The sequence below is a fragment of the Nerophis ophidion genome, linkage group LG01, assembly GCF_033978795.1.
Source record: "Nerophis ophidion isolate RoL-2023_Sa linkage group LG01, RoL_Noph_v1.0, whole genome shotgun sequence".
In the NCBI taxonomy this organism is placed as follows: Eukaryota; Metazoa; Chordata; class Actinopteri; order Syngnathiformes; family Syngnathidae; genus Nerophis; species Nerophis ophidion.
Genome location: NC_084611.1, coordinates 68,427,550 through 68,454,710, shown reverse-complemented (window position 1 = coordinate 68,454,710; position 27,161 = coordinate 68,427,550). Strand labels below are relative to the sequence as shown.

At 39.2% G+C, this 27,161-nt stretch overlaps 1 protein-coding gene and 1 long non-coding RNA gene across 2 annotated transcripts; one reads left to right on the top strand and one right to left on the bottom strand.

Annotated features, from left to right (window-relative positions):
• Positions 1-1,873: 1,873 nt before the first annotated feature.
• mtap (methylthioadenosine phosphorylase) lies at positions 1,874-21,288 on the top strand. Its single transcript, XM_061909513.1, has 8 exons — positions 1,874-2,151; positions 2,716-2,802; positions 2,883-2,941; positions 4,540-4,707; positions 9,443-9,545; positions 9,629-9,868; positions 17,196-17,318; positions 19,988-21,288. The coding sequence occupies exons 1-8, from the start codon at positions 1,969-1,971 to the stop codon at positions 20,024-20,026; spliced, it is 1,002 nt and encodes a 333-aa protein (XP_061765497.1). The 5' UTR covers positions 1,874-1,968; the 3' UTR covers positions 20,027-21,288.
• On the bottom strand, positions 5,085-27,160 carry LOC133558283 (uncharacterized). Its single transcript, XR_009807922.1, has 4 exons — positions 24,977-27,160; positions 23,845-23,899; positions 14,372-14,490; positions 5,085-6,887 (listed from the first exon to the last, which is right to left on the bottom strand). It is a non-coding gene; the product is annotated as an uncharacterized LOC133558283 (long non-coding RNA).
• Position 27,161: the final 1 nt, after the last annotated feature.

Here is a 27,161-nt window from a genome sequence, read left to right as displayed (position 1 = left end):
TAGAATCCGATCCAGTCTGGAACACATTTTCAATGTTTTTATTTATCATTAGTTCAGTGGTTCTTAACCTTGTTGGAGGTTTCGAACTCCACGAGTTTCATACGCGCATTCACCGAACCCTTTTTTGAAATTTTTTTTTTTCAAATTCATGACAAAGTTATATATATATTTTTTTCCTGTTGTACAAAATGAACCGTGCATTAACTCACAACAAATTACACACCTGCAAATTAGTGTGACTTCTGCAGTTGTCATATCCACGATACACCGATATGGAGAAGGTTTTATTTACACGATGAGTCAATACTTGCCAACCCTCCTGATTTTTTCCGGGAGACTCCCGAATTCCAGTGCCCCTCCCGGAAATCTCCCGGGGCAACCATTCTCCTTTAGCGTCCTCTACAACCTGTCATCACGTCCGATTTTCCTCCGTACAGACGGCGTGTCGGCGCATTTACATAATTTATGTGGCTTTTACAATGCATACTTGGTCAAGAGCCATACAGGTCACACTGAGGGTGGCCAAATAAACAACTTTAAAGGCCTACTGAAATTAGATTTTCTTATTTAAACGGGGATAGCAGGTCCATTCTATGTGTCATACTTGATCATTTCGCGATATTGCCATATTTTTGCTGACAGGATTTAGTAGAGAACATCCATGATAAAGTTCGCAACTGGAGAAAAGCCCTGCCTCTATCGGAAGTCGCAGACGATGACGTCACATGTTGATGGCTCCTCACATATTCGCATTGTTTTTAATGGGAGCCTCCAACAAAAAGTGCTATTCGGACCAAGAAAACAACAATTGCCCCATTGATTTGAGCGAGGATGAAAGATTTGTGTTTGAGGATATTGATAGCGACGGACTAGAAAAAAAAAAAAAAAACGTGATTGCATTTAGACGGATTCTGATGTTTATAGACACATTTACTAGGATAATTCTGGGAAATCCCTTATCTTTCTATTGTGTTGCTAGTGTTTTAGTGAGTTTAACAGTACCTGATAGTCCGAAGTGTACGTCCACGGGTGTGTTGACGTCAATGTCTCAGGGGAGTCGACGTCAGCTATACAGACGGCACAAGCTCAGTTGATATCCGGTAAGTGGCAACTTTTTAACTACAATTTTTTCACCGAAACCTGCTGGTTGACATTCGGTCGGGAACCATGTTCGCTTGACCGCGCTCTGATCCATAGGAAAGCTTCACCTCCGGGAATTTTAAACAAGGAATCACCGTGTGTTTGTGTGGCTAAAGGCTAGAGCTTCCCGACTCCATCTTTCTACTGTGACTTCTCCAATATTAATTGAACAAATTGCAAAAAATTCAGCAACACAGATCTCCAAAATACTGTGTAATTATGCCGTTAAAGCAGACGACTTTTAGCTGTGTGTGTGCGCAGCGCTCATACTTCCTAAAAACCTGTGACGTCACGCGTACACGTCATCATTACACAACATTTTCAAGAAAAAAGTCCCGGGGAAATTTAAAATTGCAATTTAGTAAACTAAAAAGGCCGAATTGGCATGTGTTGCAATGCTAATATTTCATCATTGAGATATATATATATAAACTATCAGACTGCGTTGTGGGTAGTAGTGGGGTTTCAGTACGCCTTTAACATTGTTACAAATACGCACCACACTGTGAATATTGTTACAAATAGGCACCACACTGTGAACCCACACCAAACAAGAATGACAAACACATTTCGTGAGAACATCCTCACCGTAACACAACAGAACAAATACCCAGGATCCCTTGCAGCACTAACTTCCGCCCATTTCATACCCCCCCCCCCCCCCCCCCCCACCCCCCCCCCCCCTTTCCGAATTCGGAGGGTCTCAAGGTTGCCAAGTATGGACGAGTCAGGTCCGCTGAACCCCTGAGGCCGACTCACCGAACCCCTAAGGTTCGATCGAACCAAGGTTAAGAACCACTGCATTAGTTGGTGATTAAAACAGAAAACATGCGACTTTCTTTCCGTGCCTTTTATTTTGAAAGGGACCCTCATACCCAGGAAGATAAATGTCGGTGGTCTTCTCCCAGTCACAAAAATTGCGGAAGCGTGTGGCTTAATTTGTTTCCCACGCAGTGTGATATATTCTTATTTCCAAGGAATTGTACCATGTCTTCCCCTGCAACCATTAAGGTAAGAAAAACAAGCTAAATTGTGTTAGTGTTGTCACTCGCTAGTCAGTCACCCGGTGAAGTGTTCAACGTGCTGGTCGGCATAGGCAGGCTAGCTAACTATGACGCTGAACGTACGTGTCTAAGCGACCAAGAAATAGGACGTGTTTAAATCCATCCATTATCTACCGCTTGACCCTTTCAGGGCGGCGGGGGGTGCTGGAGCCTGTCTCAGCTGCACACGGGCGGAAGGCGGTGTACACCCCGGACAAGTCGCCCACCTAGATAGATAGACAACATTCACACACTAGGGCCCATTTATTAAATCTCAATTTTAATTCAGGCATTTGCTCAGTTAAGTTACATTTTAAATAAAATGATATACGTGTCATTGTTAGCATAGCATGATAGCACTCCGTATGGCTGCTCGAGGATACTTCCGGGTGGTCCAACACGTCACGCCAATCTTTCAAAGTAAAACAATGAGCCGAACAGGAAAACGTCCGCACAAACTTGCCTATATGGGATACATGTCAAGAGTTTCTTTTCCAAGAGAACTGGTTTTGTTTGTATTTTTTTTTTGTAGATTGGAATAATCGGTGGCTCAGGGCTTGATGACCCTGACATATTGGAAGGAAGAACCGAGCGTTACGTCGACACGCCTTATGGAAAGGTCAGTTGGGTGGTTACGTCATGTTTTTGCAGACATTTGCTCCTCGTTTATAAGCTGTGCTTTCTGTTTCATCTGGACAGCCATCAGACGCCTTGATATTGGGGAAAATAAAAAATGTAGAATGCGTGCTTCTTGCAAGGTAAGAGAACAGCATTTAAATAAGTCTTAATACCACCATCTAGTGGCTTTTTCTGAAACTTCATGATGACCTATTCCCTACCTCCTGTGCAGTGGTTCTTAAAGGCCTACTGAAACCCACTACTACCCACCACGCAGTCTGATAGTTTATATATCAATGATGAAATAATAACATTGCAACAGATGCCAATACTGCCTTTTTAGTTTGCTAAATTGCAATTTTAAATTTCCCAGGAATTTCGTCTTGAAAACGTTGTGTAATGATGACGTGTACGCAAGACGTCACGGGTTTTTAGGAAGTATGAGCGCTACGCACATACTCAGCTAAAAATTGTCTGCTTTAACGACATAATTACACAGTATTTTGGAGAACTGTGTTGCTGAATCTTTTGCAATTTGTTCAATTAATATTGGAGAAGTCAAAGTAGCAAGATGGAGTTGGGAAGCTTTATCCTTTAGCCACACAAACACATGGTGATTCCTTGTTTAAAAATCCTGGAGGTGAAAATTTACTATGGATCAGAGCGCGGTCAAGAGAACATGAAACACGACGGAATGTCAACCAGCAGGTTTCGTTGAGAAAATTGTGGTTAAAAAGTCGCTTCTTACCGGAGAAAAGCTGAGCTTGCCCAGTCCGTATTTGCCGTCGACTCCCCTGAGACACTGCGCCTTAAGACACCCGTGGACGTACACCTCCGACTATCAGGTACTATTTAACTCACTAAAACACTAGCAACACAATAGAAAGATAAGAGATTTCCCAGAATTATCCTAGTAAATGTGTCTAAAAACATCGGAATCCGTCCCAATGCAATCGCGTTTTTTTTTGTTGTTGTTTTTTTTTCTAGTCCGTCGCTATCAATATCCTCAAACACGAATCTTTCATCCTCGCTCAAATAATGGGGAAATTGTCGTTTTCTTGGTCCGACTAGCCCTTTTTGTTGGAGGCTCCCATTATAAACAATGTGATTATGTGAGGAGCCCTCACACTTGCGACGCTTTTGTCTTAGCACTGAAAGTTGCGATCTTTATCGTGGATATTCTTTACTAAATCTTTTCAGCAAAAATATGGCAATATCACGAAATGATCAAGTATGACACATAGAATGGACCTGCTATCCCCTGCTATCCCCGTTTAAATAAGAAAATCTCATTTCAGTAGGCCTTTAACATTGTTTGAGATACCGAATCCCACCAGATTCATATGCGCGTTCACCGAACCCTTCTTCAGTGAAAAATAAAAAAAAAACATTTTTTAATTCAAGACAAATTTGTTTTTTTACACGTGCGAAAAATTAACCGTACATCAACATTACCTTGTTCAAAGAACAAAACCAACAGTGCATAAACTCACAACAAATTACACACATCCAAATCAGTCTGACTTCTGCTGTTGCCGTATCCATAAAGCCGATGGGGAGAATTTTTTATTCATACGATGAGTCGGGTGTGTCTTGCAGAGGCTCCGTCAGCCTCAGGGGTTTGACTCGCCGAACCCCTAGGGTTCGATCGAACCCAGGTTAAGAACCACTGCTCCAGTGACAATGTTGTGTTTACGGCCATGTAACGTAAATTAAAGTATTTAAATGCCTATTTTAGACATGGAAGGCAGCACACCATAATGCCATCCAACATCAACTACCAGGCCAACATCTGGGCGCTGAGAGAGGAGGGCTGCACACATCTGCTTGCCACCACGGCGTGCGGCTCGCTGCGAGAGGAGATCCAACCCGGGGATATTGTCATCATAGATCAGTTCATTGACAGGTAAATGGGTTTTGCTTGTATAGCGCTTTTCTACCTTCAAAGTACTCAAAGCACTTTTGACACTATTTCCACATTCACTCATTCACACATGCAGGGATGGGAATTTTCCGCGGATCCGCGGAATTCCGCCGATTTTGGCGCCGCCAGGGTCATTTATATAATATAATGCCAATGTGTGAAGGCACCAGATTGGCTAGCTCTACTATCAGCTGACGACATCAACTAATGACATTGCCTGTTATAGGAGTCTGCACGCGTCGTTTGCCGACTGTATGTAGTCTCTGATCCTCAATTATAGTGAGCGTTTCTGAACTCGAATTCTGTTTATATTGGTTGTGTTTATCGGCAACTAATCTGGAAAGAAAACACAGTAGCTCTCAATTAACACGTTTCTTTATTGACAAAACAGTTTCAGACATGGTTAAGCTTATTCAAGATAGGAATGCTTCATTAGCAAAAGATATCGATAAGGGCGTGAGAAACAAGTGGAACTGGCCATGGCTCGATATATCTATCAAGCTGAAGGTGAAGCTTAACAACAATATCGTACAAGTAGACAAACTGATCAGCGATTTCATTGCAAAGTGCGATGAACCAGGACATACTCAGTGCTTATATTGCAAGGACATTGTGAACTATGGATCTCGGGGAAAGGTGGCACCCTTTGACCACGCGAAATCGGCAAGGCATCTAAGTAAAGTGAGTTTACGGAGGAGTAATTTTTCACTGGGATCTGCCTTCAAGCTGAAGTCAAACATCGTCACAAATGCAGCCTCAAATCAACTATCGAAGCCTCCTCTCACACCAATCTACGATGGACGAGTCCATTCAGAGGTACAATACACGATCTCATGTATTTCAAAATTTTTATATTTTGAATTCTGGTTAATCCATTTGTAGGCCTATTTCTGTCTATAATCCAAAAGTGTGCAAGAATTTGATATATGTGTAAACTTGTATACATAAATTTCATCACATGATACATTTTTATGAAAATATTTGCTAATAAATGCAAAATTTTGGTCAGGAGAATATTGTTAGATTTTGACTCAAAATAGCAGTAAATGCATCCTAAACTAACATAGATTTCAAAAATTTTCTGGGGGGGCATGCATGCCCCCAGAGCCCGCTAGCAGGCGAGTGAACTCGGGTGCGGCCGCTATGCGGCCTTCCGCAAAGCGGTGTTTTAGGATTTAAAAATGTTCCGCTCATTTTGTAGATCTTCTTTCCCATCCCTGCACATGCTCCATCAGGAGCAAGGGTGAAGTGTCTTGCTCAAGGACACAACAGATGTGACAAGGTTGGTAGACGGTGTGGATTGAACCAGGAACCCTCAGGGTGCTGGCACGGCCATTCTCCCAACCGCACCATGCCGTCCCCCTGTCCTCTACCTTTAACCAGGTAGACTGGTTAAAGTCCACATTTGTTCATTTTTGTGTTTTTTTTCCCCCCTGACTGATTGTTATACCATCAGTACAAATCTCAATTATTGTAACCTTAACATGCCCACCGGGACTTTGTTTGAGCGCCTATTCCGAAACGATGTTGTAATTGAAAACTAAAGTGAGTTTCTGTGTAGTTAGCTCACCGTTTCAAAGTTCAAGGTTTCTTTAATGGTACAATTGTTGTGCTGATATTTGTAATTGCGCGTCAAGACAAAATGAAGTAAGCAAACACAAATCATATAAAACATAAAGTCGCACTCCTGGCCAAATTATGAAAAAAAAACTGCGACTTATAGTCCGAAAAATACGGTTTACAGGCACACTGTAGAACAATCCAACAGATAGAATGATAGATGGATAGTACTGCATTGATTCCTTCAGGAGAGTTCCCTCAGGAAAATTAAAAAAATATATAATACTTAATGTCGTCGTATTTTTTTAATCTGGAGCCTGAAGATGTTTAAAGAGGACACGATGCATACACTTAAAATCAGACGTATTTATTCCCTATTGGATACAATTCTAATACAATTTGTCTGAGCGCTGTCTGTCCCTAGTTTCATTCGACACAGCGACTTACACAGGGCTGTCCGGACGCGCCCTCCCCCTCGCGCTCTTACATTTCATATCACTATGTGTGAATATGCAATGAGGTGTCTGCTTCCAGGCATGGAATCTTCCTCTGCCTTCACCTTCCTGGAATCCCAACTTCATATCTGGTGTTGTCCTTCGGACCTCGGCAAAGAAGCCACATCAACAGTATCAAGAATGTGCTTGAACTTGGACACAATTCCAATTGTGATTAGTTGCACGGCCTATTCTAAGCATAAACATTTCTTAATCACTTTATCCTTCATTATCTTAATTATGTCCCAACACTAATAAACCAAATCAATCATTGTGATTAAAATGCTTTGGCATAATTAATAAATAAAATCACCATGTGATAGCCTTACTTAAGCGTGTGATTGCAGCAGGTACAAAAATATTCTTATATCGTTTAGTCCTACAAATTAGGAGCAATGAACCGCCGACCAGAGCGAAGGAGCTTGAATTCACTGCGTAAAGGATGATGGGTGCAGTGATGAATAATAGAGTTAAAGTTAAAGTACCAATGATTGTCACACACACACACTAGGTGTAGGGAAATTTGTCCTCTGCATTTGACCCATCCCATTGTTAACCCTCTGGGAAGCGAGGGGAGCAGTGAGCAGCAGCGGTTGCCGCGCCCAAGAATCATTTTGGTGATTTAACCCCCAATTCCAACCCTTGATGCTGAGTGCCAAGCAGGGAGGTATTGGGTTCCATTTTTATAGTTTTTGGTATGAACTCACAACCTACCGATCTCAGGGCGGACACTCGAACCACTAGGCCACTGAGCTCGGCTTGCACTGCAGCTGTGTGGCGTAGATGTCAGATAGGCTGGGTTTATTGTTGTTTTCACCATTTCAAATAGAGGAAAACACGTCGAACTTAGGTTAAATACTGCTGCGGAGCTGTGTAAAAATGCAGGTGTTTTCCCACACGTCTCACTGACACGAATCACGTCACCGTGTGAAAGAATTCTCCAGAAAGTGAAAAAAAAAAAGCCTGGAAGAACTCAAAATGGTATTTGGTACATTTTTTTCCCACAGTGGTTGTGATTGGTTTTTACGTTCCTGTGTTTCTTAAAAGTTAAAGAACCAATGATTGTCAAGCACACACAGGTGGGGTGAAATCAACCTCTGCATTTGAACCATCCCCTTTCAGTCACACCTGTGGTGTGGGATCCTTGAAGTGGTATTCATTCTGCCTGAGGCTTAATGACGAAGGGTTGGAACGTTACTATGAGATAGTTCTTTAAACGTTTTTCTGTTTGTCTCACTTTTCTCAGCTTACCTTTTTAGACGTGTGTGAAGTACATCCTCAACCCTTATGCAAGTTTAATATTGACTATTTACACTTACTCTTAGGATCCAAATTGTTTGTGTCCGTGTGTGTGTGTGTGTGTGTTTATCTATTTAATGGCCTTTTTGGAAAAAATAAGTTTTTTTATAATGACAAAATATGCAATATTTATATGAATAAGTTGCAAAGTGGAATCTTTGAGTTTTTGAAATTAAAGCATTGAATTGGTCACTAAATTCATGACATTGATTCTGATACAGTGGACAAAAATATATTTTTACAGTAGCTACTGGACTAGAATGAGAGAAAAAGAAAGCAGGACTTGGTTGAGTTTATTGACTTCACACAAGTATTTTACCTATATCTGCCATGTTATATATATATAACCTACCAAAAATATTTTTATTGCATTTCAGCAGTGTAATGGTCATTTATCTCATTCACGCTAATCAAAGCTCTGGCAATTGTGCTCATAGATTTCTGGTGTCATCTGGTAGTTAAAAGCTGCAATTACACCAAAACGATATTTTCTTGTTTTTGAAACGGCTAAAATGAGCGTCATTTTGATTTTCACAGAAAAAGCGTAGTAATACACCTGTCTGTTAAAAAATGGCATTTATAATCGGAGTCAAAGTGTGTATACTTAATTTTTTAAATTCTATTCTAACAACATTGCAATCAAAAACATAATGCAATTCTGTGGGGGAGGGAAAACCTGTGGAAATTTCAGACCACTAATCTTTAAACTGAAAATGATATCACATCAGGAACACAAGTAATGTCCGGTTTAGACTCTTATGGTGCACACAGGTTTTAAACTGAAAGGCAACGATGTTTGATCACTGAACTTTTTCCATTTAAAAATTGAGCTTATTTTTCAAAGTTAGTTATTTTACAATATTACATTATTATATATTTTATATACATATATTTTTTTATTGTAAAGCCTGTAATGTATGTAAAAGCGTAGCACGAAAACACTGATCTTTTCCACGTGACCACACAAAGTCCACAAGCTCCAAAATGTGAGCTGGGTAAACGCCTAATCTTGTTTAAACGTGTAGCACAGCAAAACATCTTTACTCATCACTTAACAATGATTATGTTCTGTGGTTCCTTCCTTCCGGACCATTTTTTTATGGCCTCGTGACAAATTTATCAGCCTTTTATATGTAATTGTGTCACACAGGCATGCTTTTATTTTCACTTCATCATACTTAGTAGAGCGCTCATAACAACGTTTCTACATGTGCGTCTTGTTTAATGCTCACATTCCCACAGAGTTGGGTTTTTGTGTACAGTTGTCGCATGACCCTTCTACTCCCAAACTGCTGCAAACTGAGTTGTCCGGAATGTTATTGGCCATTTTTGAAAGACGTTGGTCTAACTTTCTTTGGTTTTAGGACGACCAAGAGAGCGCAGACGTTTTACGATGGTCAGCCGACGAGTCCTCCAGGTGTGTGTCACATCCCAATGGCTGAGCCTTTCTGTAATAGGACCCGAGAGGTGAGCTAATGTGCCCTGTTTGAAAAAAACAAAAAAATAAAAAGGCCAACATGACACTGACCGCCCTTGCCCGATATCTACAGGTGCTGCTGGAGGTCGCGCGGGGGTTGGGCGTCAAATGCCACGTGAAGGGGACCATGCTGAGCATCGAGGGATCCCGCTTCTCCTCGCGGGCCGAGAGCCTGATGTTTCGCCAGTGGGGCGCCGACGTCATCAACATGACCACGGTGCCAGAGGTAGTCCTGGCCAAGGAGGCCGGCTTGTGCTACGCCAGCATCGCCATGGCAACGGACTACGACTGCTGGAAGGAGCATGAGGAGGCGGTGAGTGATTGTCTTTATTGCTTGTGTTTGTCTGGTGGTGTTTATTGAAGTTGCTGCTTCTGGCAGCAACTTCAATAAACAGAACACCATTACAATAGTTTAAAACAAATAAAGTGCATTTTTAGTCATGATGTCACACAAAATATTTCAATAACTGTCAAATAAAAATGAGCTGTATAATAGGTAATCAAATAGCAGTGCTGCTACTTCTTGTAGCAATGCTTTTGCCTTATAATTGTTCAACTTTTTCCCTTCTGAAGCCAAACCCCCGCCAGACGATGGACCCTGTGCTGTTTTTCTTGGGCATTAATTCTTCCTTCATTTGTTACCAGATTCGCACCTTCTCTCTCTCGTATTACCACTCGCAACGCACCGTTAACATCACAGCTAATGTTACCCATGTAGCTACCTCTCTGCTCGAGGAGGGCGTGTAACGTTGCACGCGTGACTTTTGTAAGAAGGTGCGCTTGTTTGTGTCTCCAAAAAGGTGAGAGAAGAAAGAGTGGGAAAGGAGTATGAGGAGGCGGTGTGTGATTGTCTTTATTGCTTGTGTTTGTCTGGTGGTGTTTATTGAAGTTGCTGCTTCTGGCAGTATAGTTTTGGTACTTTCACTTTTTGTTTTGAAAAGAATGACATACATTTTCCCACGCTTTGTTTGTTGCAAACTTGACTGACTAGATTTATTTCTTAAATACATTGTGGGAGCAGTCTTTGCCAGGTTTTTTTTTATGTTTCGAAACAACTGTTCTCTTAGTAAATATCTAAAAGCAGGCGGCGCCGCCTTGTTTTTTTCACGATGCAAGTCTTTGTAGCACCAAACATATTTTTGTTACTAACTTTTGGCCTACTCATAATACCCAATTATTAGGAGTGCTCAAAAAAATCAGTTAACATTTCAAATCGCAATTTTTATTTATTATGATTGTAAATCGATTCACAATTTTTGAGAATCGGTTTAAAAAAAAAATTATAAATAGTTTTTTATTTTTTGTTTGCAATTGTTTTTTAGTTATAGTTTTTATTTAAGAACCATTTTTTGGATTAAAAACATTAAACAACTATTATTGAAGTTATAACTAGTCATAATGTTGCTTTTACAATTTTTTGGTATCTTCAATCTTTAGGATTGCCTTTAAGGCTGGGCGATATGGCCTTTTTATTAATATCTCGATATTTTAGGGCCATGTCACGATACACGATATATATTGCGATATTTTGCCTTTGCCTTGAATGAACACCTTATGCATATAATCACACCAGTATGATGATTCTGTGTGTCTACATTTAAACATTCTTCTTCATACTGCAATATTATATGCTTATTTTAAAGGCCTACTGAATGAGATTTTCTTATTTAAACGTGGATAGCAGGTCCATTCTATGTGTTATACTTGATCATTTTGCGATATTGCCATATTTTTGCTGAAAGGATTTAGTAGAGAAAATCGACGATAAAGTTCGCAACTTTTGGTCGCTAATAAAAAGCCTTGCCTGTACCGGAAGTAGCAGACGATGTGCGCGTGACGTCACTGGTTGTAGAGCTCCTCACATCGTTTACAATCATAGCCACCAGCAGCGAGAGCGATTCTGACCAAGAAAGCGACGATTTCCCCATTAATTTGAGCGAGGATGAAAGATTTGTGGATGAGGAGAGTGAGAGTGAAGGACTAGGGGAAAAAAAAAAAAAAAAAAAAAGGCGAGGGCAGTGGGAGCGATTCAGGTGTTATTAGACACATTTACTAGGATAATTCTGGAAAATCCCTTATCTGCTTATTGTGTTACTAGTGTTTTAGTGAGATTTTATGGTACCTGAAAGTCGGAGGGGTGTGGCCACGGGTGTGGTGACCGCCAGTGTCTCCGGTGGGAGGAGGTAATAGTTCGCAGCTGCAGGAGGACGCAAGCTCTGCTCATGTCTACGGTAAGAGCCGACTTAGTAGCACAATTTTCTCACCGAAACCTGCCGGTTGACATGTGGTCGGGAACCATGTTCGCTTGACCGCTCTTTTCCATAGTAAAGCTTCACCTTCGGGAATGTAAACAAGGAAACACCGGCTCTGTTTGTGTTGCTAAAGGCAGCTGCAATACACCGCTTCTCACCTACATCTTTCTTCTTTGATTTCTCCATTATTAATTGAACAAATTGCAAAAGATTCAGCAACACAGGTTTCCAGAATACTGTGTAATTATGCGATTAAAGCAGACTACTTATAGCTTGGATCAGGCTGGAAGAACATGTCCGCTACAACCAGTGACACCACGCGCACGCGTCATCATACGCGTCATCATTCCGCAACATTTTCAACAGGATACTTTGCGGGGAATTTAAAATTGCAATTTAGTAAACTAAACCGGCCGTATTGGCATGTGTTGCAATGTTAAGATTTCATCATTGATTTATAAACTACCAGACTGCGTGGTCGGTATTAGTGGGTTTCAGTAGGCCTTTAAACTTTCATGCAGAGAGGGAAATCACAACTAAGTCAATTTAGCAAAACTGTATTTATTAAACACTTATTAAGCAGTGGCACAAACATTCATGTCATTTCAAAACAGAAAGTGCAAGATTGTCAGAGACATTTTAAAACAAGCTATGAGTGCACTTTTGTGCATGATGTCACTAAGATGACATATCAAAAAAACACTGAATTAAAGTGCACTTTTTGTACAGAACGCCATTACAATAGTTTAAAACAAATAAAGTGCACTTTTGGGCATGATGTCACACAAAATATTTCAATAACTGTCAAATAAAAATGAGCTGTATAATAGGAAATCAAATAGCAATGCTGCTACTTCTTGTAGCAATGCTTTTGCCGTATAATTGTTCAACTTATTCCCTTCTGAAGCCAAACCCCCGCCAGACGATGGACCCTGTGCTGTTTTTCTTGGGCATTAATTCTTCCTTCATTTGTTACCAGATTCGCACCTTCTCTCTCTCGTATTACCACTCGCAACGCACCGTTAACATCACAGCTAATGTTACCCATGTAGCTACCTCTTTGCTCGAGGAGGGCGTGTAACGTTGCACGCGTGACTTTTGTAAGAAGGTGCACTTGTTTGTGTCTCTAAAAAGGTGAGAGAAGAAAGAGTGGGAAACGCATGTAGTGTAATGCCCATACTACAAATGTATTTGTAGTATGTCTTCTCAAGTGCCTTGTACATTTTCATCCTAAGTATTGTACGGCTGGGATTGAGTCGGAGTTGCTCCATTTTCTTTTATTAGGTTGATTTCCATTCTGTACATTTTTGTAATTAAAAAGTAAATAAAAATGTTTTTTTTTTTTAGGCCAACATTGTGCGTATAAGTCGTATGTCCGCAGCCAACAGGAGTTTTTGTCACCTGTAACCTGTTTTGAAAAGGTTTTATTACAATTAATATACCAAATAATATACAGTAGGACAAACAAGTATTTAGTCAGCCACCGATTGTGCAAGTTTTCCCACTTAAAATGATGACATAGGTCTGTAATTTTCATCATAGGTACACTTCAACTGTGAGAGACAGAATGTGAAGAAAAAAAAATCCAGGAATTCACATTGTAGGAATTTAAAAAAATGTATTTGTAAATTATGGTGGAAAATAAGTATTTGGTCAACCATTCAAAGCTCTCACTGATGGAAGGAGGTTTTGGCCCAAAATCTCACGATACATGGCCCCATTCATTCTTTCTTTAACACGGATCAATCGTCCTGTCCCCTTAGCATAAAAACAGCCCCAAAGCATGATGTTTCCACCCCCATGCTTCACAGTAGGTGTGGTGTTCTTGGGATGCAACTCAGTATTCTTCTTCTTCCAAACACGACGAGTTGAGTTTATACCAAAATTGATAAATGGATGATATAGCAGAGGATTGGGAGAATGTCATGTGGTCAGATGAAATCAAAATAGAACTTTTTGGTATGAACTCAACTCGTCGTGGTTGGTAGAAGAAGAATACTAAGTTACATCCCAAGAACACCATACCTACTGTGAAGCATGGGGGTGGAAACATCATGCTTTGGGGCTGTTTTTCTGCTAAGGGGACAGGACGATTGATCCGTGTTAAGGAAAGAATGAATGGGGCCATGTATCGTGAGATTTTGAGCCAAAACCTCCTTCCATCAGTGAGAGCTTTGAATGGTTGACCAAATACTTATTTTCCACCATAATTTACAAAAACATTTTTTAAAAATCCTACAATGTGAATTCCTGGATTTTTTTTTCTTCACATTCTGTCTCTCACAGTTGAAGTGTACCTATGATAAAAATTACAGACCTCTGTCATCATTTTAAGTGGGAGAACTTGCACAATCGGTGGCTGACTAAATACTTTTTTGCCCCACTGTATAATGTATCTCCAATACCAATGATTAAAATTTGACCATTACTTAATTTTAGCAATAGTGCGCGCATACTGTGAGCTTCTTTCACGTTTCATAGCTTTTGTTTGTGTGGCGACAATCAATGGTTTTGCTTCATTCGCCGTTTGCCAGGATGAAAAGACAGTGAAGCCGATGACTCACTTGTGAGTCAGCCTCCTCGGGCAGAGCTTCCACCGGAGGCTGGCGGGGTTTGGGGGGGTGTGTCAGGAGGTAGTTGTTGTGGAGCCGGAGAGAGAAGGCGGAAGGATGTGGTAAGCACTCTGCAAATGGAGGGAGGGAGGGGGGGGGGGGGGGGTAGTGAGAGGTCAGCGCTGCAGGAAGTTAACGGATGAGGAGTAGTCAGCGTTGGATCGATGACAAAGGCAGCTGCTCACCCACATGTGGCACTTCCACTGTGTAACTTGGCACACACACACACACACACACACACACACACACACACACACACAGACACGGGCGTGCGTAATCTCACTCGGAAGCCATCAGTGCACTGATGCTCGACACACGCCTCGGCCGTAATCATCGCACTCATAAAACTTATGACCTCATTCGCTGCTGAAGACTGCAGGAAGTTCAACAACATGCACAAACTTCAGCAAAACAAGACAAACGCAAACTAAAGTTTTCTAGTCTGTCAACGTTTATTTTCACTTATGAGTGTTGAAAGGAAAACAACAACAACAAAAAAGCTCAAGCTTCTTCTCTTTCCAGTTTCCCAAATGCTTTTGACTCGTCAATAAATGTTACACAACTAATAATGTAAGCTCAAAATATATAGTGGTTGATTAATTTTCTTACACTTCATCATGACAATTAACAATATATGGAAATATTGCCTGTACAGTTTTTATTATAATTAGGAGTTGATGATGATAGTTTGACCTTGAATTAGGGCTGAGCGATATTGCCTTTCTTTAATACCGCGATATTTTTAGGCCATATCGCGATATACGATATATTTCTCTGTATTTTGCCTTAGCCTTGAATGAACACCTGATACATATAATCGCAGCAGTATGGTGATTCTATGTGTCTACATTAAAACATTCTTGTTCATATTGCACTAATATATGCTACTTTTAAACTGTCATGCAGAGAAGGAAATCACAACTAAGTCAATTTACCATAACTGTATCTATTAAAGTTATTAGCAGGTGACTTTTCAAATTATGCTACATATTAGCAGTAATGCTACTTTTGGTAGCAACGCTTGTGCCCCACACATGACAAATTAAAGTTGTCTATTCGACATATTCCCGCTTGAAGCCGAACCACCGCCAGACGATGGACTCCGTGCTGTTTTTCTTGGTAAATAATTCTTCCTTCATTTGTTACCAGATTCGCACCTTCTTTCTCCTGCAACAACCCGCTAGCATCACAGCTAACGTTAGCCACGCCGCTACCTCTCTGCTGGGCGAGGGCGTATACGTATGTGACGTATGTAAGAATGTGCGCCTGCTTGTCTGTGAGAAGGAGACAGGAAAGAGCGAGGAGAGCCTGTAGTGTAATGCCTGCAGCTAAAAACAACTGCGTAAGAACGTCTACTCTAATATTACAATATAGTCATTTTCTATATCGCACAGAGACAAACCTGCGATATATCGATATACCGCCCAGCCCTACCTTGAATAGGATTAATTCAACTTCTATCGCTTGTTGTGAGTATTGTCTTTTTAGCGGGGGAAAACTTATTTTATTCGACAGCCAAAAGTGGTTTTAAAAATAAAAAGAATGGAATGGCGCATTTAGAATTTTCTGTGGCAGGCGTGTCCACAACAGCCATTTTTATTTTTTTTATTTTGTATACATTTAAAGAAAAACTTATGACTGCTTTGTGTATAGATAACAAAGTTTATTATTAATTAGTATTAAAATTTATTTTTTTGCCACATTACTCCATCCATCCATTTTCTACCGCTTATTCCCTTTGGGGTCGTGGGGGGCGCTGGTGCCTATCTCAGCTACAATCGGGCGGAAGGTGGGCTACACCTTGGACAAGTCGCCACCTCAGCCACATTACTCATCTTTGCTTTTTTTCTTTGTTTTAATTTTATTTCCTAAATTATATATATTTTTTAAATACTGTCCCTTTTTTTCTTTTTTTTTTTTTTTTTTTTTAAAGTTAATTGAAATAATGCCAATTAGTAATTTCTCGCAGTTAACCAAACTTCAGGAATGGGATTAATCAGAGGGGTTCCAATAATATAATACCTCACTATTTGTTACATTACTGTTAATGTAAAAAAAAAAAAGAAAAGAAAAAAAAAGGCGTCCATTTTGATATCCTCTCGTACATCAATATTCCCTCTCCATTTACCGAAATTCTAATTATCCACAACCTGTCATGTAAACTAAAGGCAATCTTAAAGTTTAATTGTTTTGTAGTTAGCTATTTTTTACTTATTTAACAAATACAGATGTTGAATTCTTGCACCAGATTTGCTTTTACAGTTTGTGAGTTAATAACTCAAATCATTTAGAAAAAATAAATACATTAAAATTTGATTTAAATGTGAAGTAAACATAAATATAATTTACATTTAATTTAGAAATTAATACTAAAATAAATAAAAGTATTGAATATTACAATTTTCTATTTACTACTGGAATGTGTTCTTTTTTTTAATTAGAAATAAAGGTTAAACATGTTGGTCACAGGGGACCTCCTGTGGCCCCCTATTTAATTGAACAGCTCAGAAATGTTCACATCTGCTTTAAAGATTTTAGGCCATGAGGAGGCCTCTTTTCAGATTGTTTGAATGTGCCGTCTTCAGTCAAAGACCATGTGACCATAACTTTGTATGTTGAGCTTCATTGCTCCTTTTCAATAAAGGTCCACCTGGAGTTAGAATTTGCATAGCATTTACCCAAACTTGGATGAAGTCCTGACTGCACCTCTACACCTGAGCATCCTTTGTAAGTGTGATTATTTACTCACTGTAAGTTACGCCTCCCCCCTCCTCAGGTCTCCGTGGACAACGTGATGAAGACCATGAAGGAGAATGCCAACAAAGCCAGCAGCCTCCTGCTGACTGCAATACCTCAGATCAGTCAGTTGGACTGGACTCAGACCATAGCCTCCTTGAAAGTAAGTCACTGTCGTCCAGTTACACCTGTTAAATTAACATGTTGTATTCTGTAATTATCTAGTGTGTTTCATGTTATATCAGTGCTGCGTAGGGATGTTCCCATCAGGGTTTTATGCTTCCGATTCCGAACATGCATGAGTGAGATCAGCCGATGCCGATCACATACGTGTATTAACTGTAAATTTTTCAACATTTATGGTGACTGTTGACGGTTTAAAAATAGCAGGTCACGATTTAAACTAGGTCCTTATTTTCCTTAATTACAAAAAATATTTTAAGCAAAACAAAGCCAATAGTACACAATAACTAAACAAAAACAAAAACGTTACACGGTTGTTCAAAAACAAGAAAAAAAAAATACAAAAATTATTTTAGTTTTTTTATTTGATTTGAACTACCGTAGGCAAAAATATCTGCCAATAACAAGAAAATTCGGCTTGTCAGAACTTTTCAAAACAAGTAAAATTAGCTATCATCAATGAACCCAAAAATATCTTAAAATAAGTATATTCTCACAAATAACTTTTCTTGGTAGAAAAACAAATGAGACCTTTTTGAAAATTATTACTTTCAAAAAGTAGTTTTATACTTGAGTGTTGATGACACAGCTTTGCAACACTTGATATTCTAGTTTCAAGCATCTTTTACTCAATATAGGTCATAAAATCTCAGCAACAAGCTGTAATATCTTACTGAGATAATTTTGGACCAAAACCCTTAAAACAAGTAAATCACTAACATAAAATCTGTTTAGTGAGAAGAATTAACTTATCAGAACAAAAATGAGCAAATATCACCCTTATTTGAGATATTTCATTTTACTTAGATTTCAGTTTTTGCAGTGTACTATCCACTTCTTGTTTAAATCATTCAGTTTTTTTTTATCTCCAAATGTTATTTTAATGCATCAAAGGAATCACTCCCGGAATTTGAAACATTAACAGAAACGACAACAGCAAAAAATATTTTTGAGAAAATATAAACATCGAATTAACCTCTCTAGTAGCGATCATACTGATGTTACCCTTTCCATCGACGCCACCAATTTATGTATCAATTTATTCTCTTACTTGTCGTGTTCTGGCCGAGACTGTCCTCTAGTGGTAATGATACTTGATAGTGATATTTAAGATACTAAGAAATCATGTTTCTTGGACAGAATGGAGGTGATCATTGTTAGTTTAGGGAAGCGGCTCCACACATACTTGCCAACTTTGACACCTCCGAATTCAGGAATGGAGGGGGGGGGGGTGTATGTATTCTCAGGTATTTATTATATATATATATATATATATATATATATATATATATATATATATATATATAAAATCTGTTCATGAATGAGTATATCTGTTCGGCCACCATGTTTAATGGACAAGTCTGATCTACAAAATTTGCAGGCAGCAAACCCCTTCCCCTTCAAGCTGTCCTGGATTAACTGAAATTATTTTGTCCATTCATTTTGGAATTTACAAGCGTACTTCTTCTTACTCGTCGTCGCCATGTCTCTTCTTCGTTCTACTGCTTCGTGTCTGTTATGTTTTTTGGACTTTACTACTTGCTGTAGTTTTGAAGCAATGCATGATGGGAATCCGGATGTATTGTGTCAGTGTAGTAATCTGCCGGCTGTAATAAACACACGGTGAGAAATAGCTCTACCCCTGACTACTTTATGGGTTAAAGATAAACCTATGGATAACAGAGACATATATAATAGTCTCCTTTTCAGGTGAGAGAGGACGCTAAAGGCAGTGCCTTTAAGGCAGGCCCCCGATATTGTTATTCGGGTGGAAATCGGGAGAAATTCGGTAGAATGGTTGCCCGGGAGATTTTCGGGAGGGGCACTGAAAATCGGGAGGGTTGGCAAGTTTGGCTCCACACTTTGTATGGAGACACATAATCAGCTGATAGCTTGTCAACCGGAGGACTACAAATGTATACAGTGTCAGGCAGAGTGGATCGTGTCTTAAAAAGCAGCATTAATCGGCAATGGCGATAACGTACATCACGAAAATCAACCGATATTGATTGGTGGCCCGATGGATCGGAACATCTCTAGTTCTTACTGCTCCATATGTCAAAACTGAACTCGTCCAATTGCAACTGTCACTGTCCACCACATTGGGTACATCTGCAAAGTCTAATGAGACATAATACAAAATCAAATCTGCCTTTACCGGTATAATCATGTTCTAATATAAATAAAACCAGCTGTCAGCATGGTGCCGAACAGTTGTTCACCGCCTCCAAAATATGACCACAATAATAAACATACCGGTGTGTACTTGCAGCCCGAATGCAGCCGAGATAGGTTACAGCACCTCCCGGTAAAAAATGGATGGATGGATGGAATACAGGGTGGGAAAACATAACAATTCTCTTTTGAAGAGGCACAATTTCTAATACAACTCTTGCATTGTGCCCTCATGAGATTACACAGCTATGAGATTGTGGCTAGTGAAGATGGCTACACAATTAAGTGAAAAAAGGGAAATAGATTCCTAAATTCAAATTCAGAATTAGCAGCATTGATTATATGAAACAAATAGAATATCAATACCACACAATTATTTACAAGTTGAGAATGTGTCCATGTAATTATATAAGTTGTCCATATTGTTATATCAATTGCTTTAAATGATGTAACGATTTGTTTGCTCTGCTGCAGGCGATGGCACAGTCGGCAGTAATGTTACCCAAACACTGAGCGCATCTCGGACACCACTCACTCAAGTTCTTGGTTTGTTTGATCGGTGACTAAAAAAAAAACACACAAGAAAAATGCCCCTGCATGTCTTTTCATGTCACACTCGCCCAGCACCTGTTTATGTCTCGCCAGGAGATTAAGGACTTTTCCCACGCTACCTCTCACCATACAAACTTTTAATAGATTAACGTGTTCATTTTCACGAAATTTTATTTTTGTATGCATTATACTTAAAGAATATTTTTTCTGGTTGCTACTAATTAAGGAACAAAACGAGTTTATTTCTTCATTTTGGCCATGCATAATTGCAAGGAAGGAAAACAGCTCACTATAGAACAATCATTGCACTGTAAAACATAATAATGTAATACCATCTCCGGGTCCTATTTTGTCATATTATGTTACATAAAAAATTGATCTTTGGGGTGGGCTGATGGGATGGACAAGTCCTGGTTCACACTGCAGGTCCATTCCGATTTTTTTTGACCACAGGCGACCTGTATCGGATTTTTTCCATTTCCGTGTGAACAGTACAATTCCGAATTTTTCATAACCGACCGAGGCCTCTTTCGTATGTGTACATGCGACGTGTCCTCAATGTGAACGCTTCTGTGTTCAGATCGCATTCATCACACCAAAAGAGATAAGTGTGATAATTATTTGCCAAAATAGACGGTTACAAATAGTTGACAACGGAGCAGAAAACAGGTGAAAATAATGTGTTTTAGGAACTTGCGTTAAAGTTCCACCAATTCTGTGTCCAACTGCTCGCCCACAGACAAGCTCTTCAAGCAGCAATGCAGCAAATTATCCCGTAAAAACTGCCAGAGCCAAAATAATTGTCCTCTTTCTTCTTTATCTTTTACGAACAATAATTTGGTTCAGAAAATGTTGACTTTGATTTCACAAAATCCTTAAAATTGCAACAAATGCGCCACTACCGAGACCGATGAGAACTGAAGCCATGTTTAGTTCCGTAAACACTGCAGTGCCTGCGACGTAATGTCTGCATGCGAGTCAGATTGCTTTCACATTTGAAATCGCTTTTTTTTTTTGGTAATGTGAAAAGCCACTGCCCAGTAGGCAAAAGACATTGACAGAACGTCCTTTAAAACTGACTTCCAAACAACATTGCAAAATAGTTGTATTTGTAAATTGTCGGTGTCTAACGTTGGATCCACGTTGTTGGTTGGGAAAGGACCAAAATTCTCTGGTCAAATGTACATTACAACCTCACAATGAATAAACGCTGTCAAAAACCATTTTGTTTCCACTATGTTGTGTTGTAGAATACTGGTCGGAAAATAACCAAAATCCTATGTTCAAATCAACATCAAAACCTATCCCAACATTGATCAAATGTCTTTAGAAAGCATGTTGTTCCAACGTTATGTTTAAGTTGCTCAATGTCAGGACCTAATTCAAAAAGTTCTCAACATAGTTTTAATGTCTTGCACTTCCTGGGTAAAAAGATTGGATTTGTGAAAAAACCCCGAATTGACCATCCGACCCTGCAGTGTGAACATAGCCTAAATGCATTATTATAACCTTTCTTCTGACCTTATTGGACATGCTGTAAACTTCTAATTGCACACTTTTTGCACAACTTGCTCTTCTCCAACAAGGAAGTGAACAGCAAATACTCACGAAGGCGTGTGATGCATGTATTATGTACTATATGTAAATTCCTCTTCATCGTGCGGCTTCCTATTTTCGAGATCATAAAAGTAAGATTTGAACAATTGATCAAGTGTACGTCTCCATTGCGTGGCTGCGAACAGGATGTTCTCATAAAGGGAAGTAACAACAGATGTTACTGGAAGTGTCACATAAAAGTATGTACAGGTATATCAGGCTAGTGCAAAATCTTATATCATCTTGATCCATCATGTTATGATTTTATTTAATTGTGTGAATACTCCAAAGCATTAGCACATATGGTTTTCTACACCAAAATTCAACTATTTACTAATCTTATTGTTATTCTCCAGACTTTGGCTCGTTCTACCTTCCACATTTGGATCCGATTCACACCGTTTCAACTTCAAACTGTTCAGGCTATTCAAGAATCGCAGGCTTTCTCCTGACAAATTCTAAAAATTCCCATAATTCCAGGTTTTCCTGGACATTTTTCCCATTCAAAATGAATTGGCCATTTTTCAAACTTCCACCATTTCCACATTTTTCAACCTATTCAAACTATTCCACCTTCAATGAATTTCCCGAATTTCCAGGAATTCCGTAGTTTTCTCATTTCAGCATGTTACTACTTTAACATTTCTCCACCAATTGGACAAATGTCAACACCAACCATTTCAACTCATTCAGACCAAGTTTTTTACCATTTTCAAAAAAATTCCCACTTTTCTCCAAAATTCCCATTTTTTTTTCTCTGAAATTTCCATTGAAATCAATGACACAGTCTCTAAAGTTAAACAACTTCCACATTTTTCATCTGATTCAAACTGTTCCAACTTCAAAATATTGAGCCTGTTCAGGAATTGTGTACTCCAACAATTCTAAAAAAAAATTCCCAGATTTTCCATAATTCCTTTTTATTTTTTTTTGCATTTTCCCCATTCAAAATGAATTGGCCATTTTTCAAAATTCCACCATTTCCACATTTTTCAACCTATTCAAGTTATTCCACCTTCTACATATTCCACCATTCAATTCAATTCAAACTTCCCTTTTTCCAGGTACAAACAAATTATAGGATTTTCCAGAATTCCTGGTTTCCAAAAGCCCTATTTCCACCCTTTTTTCTGGCGACTACTTCCACATTTTAACGCATTTCAACTTTTGCACCGTCAAATCATTTCTCTTAATCAGGACAAAAAAAACTAAGTTGTTTTTTGAACTGGAAACATTTCCACAATTCCGACATTCTTCTCTAACCATTCTACCTTTAACACATTGCACCATTCTGGAAATTCAAACTACCCTTTTTCCAAGTTAAAGAAAATTCTCAAAATTCCCTACTACCATTTACTACTTCAACATTTCTTGCCTGATTTAAACAATCCTAAAACAAACACATTCAGCTTATTTAGGACATTAATGCGCCTAATAATTTGTTTTTTAAATCCCACTTCCCAAAATTCCCAAATTTCCATGAAGTACCCATTCACACGCAATTCCTTCAGGAATTTTCTCCTAGTTTTAAAAAAAAAAAATCTTCTTTCGTTCCACATTTTCTGGCGTTTGAGCGCTGATGCTCCACGCCTTTGCCATATTTGTTAATTAGAGGGTTTATTTGCCTGCACCTGGTGCGGAGCTCTTTTTTAAATTTATTTTATAAACCTTTATTTATAAATTGCAACATTTACAAACAATTGAGAAATAATAATAATCAAAATAAGTACACAAATAGTACAAAACAGCGCCAGGGGGTTGTAAACTCAATGAAGTAACCTAAATAAAATGCAATTTATACATACACATATATACATAACAAAGCGCAAAGCCACAGGCTCACATAAGTACAGTAAATAATTTAAATTTGGAACACAGCATCATCGTTTTCACAGCTTTTTGTTTGTTAGAGGTAGAGAGTGTTTTAACGTAGAGTTCTAATTCTTTTTTAAAGGCACAAAAAACAGGTCGGGTACTGAGGGCTCCTTCTTTGCTCTTTGTTTCTGTGCGTCACCCCAGGGCCGCCCATGGCTAAATTGGGGCCCTTAGCAGAATTTTATTTTTCCCGCCCCTCTTCACAAATTGTTAAAACTAATTATTTTTATTTTTTAAGCAAGCTAGAGGTCAATTAATGCATGAGTTGTACTGAAAAGTCCCTCTATGGACCAATTCCCGCAACTTACCAGCACATTTTGGCCAGGCAGCGTCCTTCGAATACGTCTCTGACGCACACGTCAACTGTATAATCAAAACATATGTTGTTGTTTTTTGCCAAAGTAGTACAAGAGGTTAGTTCCAAAATATAAAGAAAGTGTGCATTTGGTGATAAAAGCATGAAATTTGGTACACTTATAGCCAAAGGCATTCTCAAAAGATTTGGATGTGGAGCCATCATAATTTTTCAAGATGGCGCCCATGGTAGCCGTTTTTCAAAATGTCCGCCAGCAACAACTGTTTTCTTATGAATGATGGATTTAATATGATATTTCGGACTTATTTACCATTCATACTACTTGGTAAATGTCTTTTGGATAGTGGAACATTTTCATTGAAAATTCAAAATGGCCGCCAACTGGTTAGATATGGATGATCTTTATCTTTAATTATACATTTATCTTGATGCAGAATTTGAATTGGGAACTTTGGAATTTCTAAGAATCTTCTTTCCATCTCAAAATACTCATGTTAAGCAAGGGAAACCTAGGGTCTATCACCAGGGAAGACTAGTCACACTTGCCTTCACAGACACAAAGGGTTGTGCACTGTAAGTGGGATTTTTTTGCACTTACACTGCCCAACACAACCCTTATTGCATTTGCATGAGACAAGTTCATAACTTGACTGGCCTGCATCTGGTAGGCATGTCCAGAAGGATTCATAGTCCCCCTCAGGTGACTTTGACCAGCCTCATTTGCAGGGTGAAGGTAGTTCTGGTGTTGACACCAGGACTGTACCCTACGCGTGCCCTCTTTTGTGTACGGGCTCTCTTAACATGCTCTTCTAGGGCAGCCTTCCTCCTTGCCGTATTGATTTCTGTACTTGTGCTGGTTCGGTCATAGACTAAGATAACAAACCTCTCAATTGTGGCCATTACCTCCTGTGGTATGTCATCTGGGGCTGAAGACACTTTCAACAGGGCATGTGTAAGTTCTGGAAGCACAGACCATACAGCCCATGCAGTCTTTTTCCCATGGCCAACAAAGCTTGACACAGTGTCACAGCCCGTCAATGCATGGAACACTGGTAGTGCACATGCTTTCTCGGGCCCGAGCCCTGCTGCAATTTCATGGGCTGCCAAATATCGAAAATTCTTACCAGTACCAAAAGCCAACCAAAGCTCATCCTCTGGTTGTAGAGTCTGAGCCTCTGCCACAGCCAGCACCACAACATCAGTATCAACTGTTTGAATCATAATTTTGTGGTGGCCGTTTCTTGCTGCATGGGGTGGGTCGGAAATTATGCAACTGAGCCACAAATAGAGTGATCAACGAGCCGTGGATTGGCTGACCCCTGCCTTAGAGGAATTGGATATCCTACTCTGTAACTTTGGTGTATTCTAAAATTGTGCTTTGCAGTGCTTATTCCTTTTGACTATCTATTCCAGTGGTTCTGAAATGGGGGTACACGTACCCCTGGGGGTACTTGAAGGTATGCCAAGAGGTACGTGAGATTTTTGTAAGATATTCTAAAAATAGCAACAATTCAAAAATCCTTTATAAATATATTTATTGAATAATACTTCAACAAAATATGAATGTAAGTTCATAAACTGTGAAAAGAAATGCAACAATGCGATATTCAGTGTTGACAGCTAGATTTTTTTGTGGACATGTTCCATAAATATTGATGTTAAAGATTTCTTTTTTGTGAAGAAATGTTTAGAATTAACTTCATGAATCCAGATGGATCTCTATTACAATCCCCAAAGAGGGCACTTTAAGTTGATGATTACTTCTATGTGTAGAAATCTGTATTTATAATTGAATCACTTGTTTATTTTGCAACATTTTTTTAGTTTTTTTTTTAATATATTTTTTTCCAAATAGTTCAAGAAAGGCCACCACAAATTAGCAATATTTGTCACTGTTATACAATTTAAAGGCCTACTGAAATGAGATTCTCTTATTTAAACGGGGATAGCAGGTCCATTCTATGTGTCATACTTGATCATTTCGCGATATTGCCATATTTTTGCTGAAAGGATTTAGTAGAGAACATCCACGATAAAATTTGCAACTTTCGGTGTTAAGAGAAAAGCCCTGCCTGTACCGGAAGTAGCAGATGATGACGTCTCAAGTGTGGGGGCTCTTCACATAGATTTTAATGGGAGCCTCCAACAAAAATTGCTATTCGGACCAAGAAAACGGCAATTTCCCCATTAATTTGAGCGAGGATGAAAGTTTTGTGTTTGAGGATATTGATAAGCGACGGACTAGAAAAAAAACAAAAAAACGCGATTGCATTGGGACGGATTCTGATGTTTTTAAACACATTTACGAGGATGATTCTGGGAAATCCCTTATCTTTCAATTGTGTTGCTAGTGTTTTAGTGAGTTAAAGAGTACCTGATAGTCGGAAGGGTGTGTCCACGGGTGTCTTGACGGGCAGTGTCTCAGGGGAGTCGACGGCAGCTATGGACGACACAAGCTCAGCTTTTCTCCGGTAAGAACCAACATTTTAACCACAATTTTCTCACCGACACCTGCTGGTTGACATTCGGTAGGGATCCATGTTCGCTTGATCCATAGGAAAGTTTCACCTCCAGGAATTTTAAACAAGGAATTACCGTGTGTTTGTGTGACTAAAGGCTAAAGCTTCCCATCTCCATCTTTCTACTGTGACTTCTCCAATATTAATTGAACAAATTGCAAAAGATTCAGCAACACAGATGTCCAGAATACTGTGTAATTATGCCGTTAAAGCAGACGACTTTTAGCTGTGTGTGTGCGCAGCGCTCATACTTCCTAAAAACCCGTGACGTTTTGCGTACACGTCATCATTACACGACGTTTCGAAGACGAAACTCCCGGGAAATTTAAAATTGTAATTTAGTAAACTAAAAAGGCTGTATTGGCATGTGTTGCAATGTTAATATTTCATCATTGATATATAAACTATCAGACTGCGTGGTGGGTAGTAGTGGGTTTCAGTAGGCCTTTAATAAATCAGAAACTGATGACATAGTGCTTTATTTTACTTCTTTATCTCTTTTTTTTCCCAGCAAAAATGCTTTGCGAACCACTGATCTATAGTGCACCATCTCCACTTATAGGCATATATGAATATAACCCTAAAATATTCAACGTCATATTTTTTTTTTACTGCAAATAAAATTAAAAAAAGGTGTCATAGTTGTTTTTAAAGTGTATTATAATGATATACGTGACGTCACATCCAGGGCAGATCAGTACAATGTTAAAATAAAAATGCCTTTGGCATTCTGATAAAGTGCATTCTTATCGTATTAAAATGAGACGTTGAGTCAACCCCCCCCCCCCCC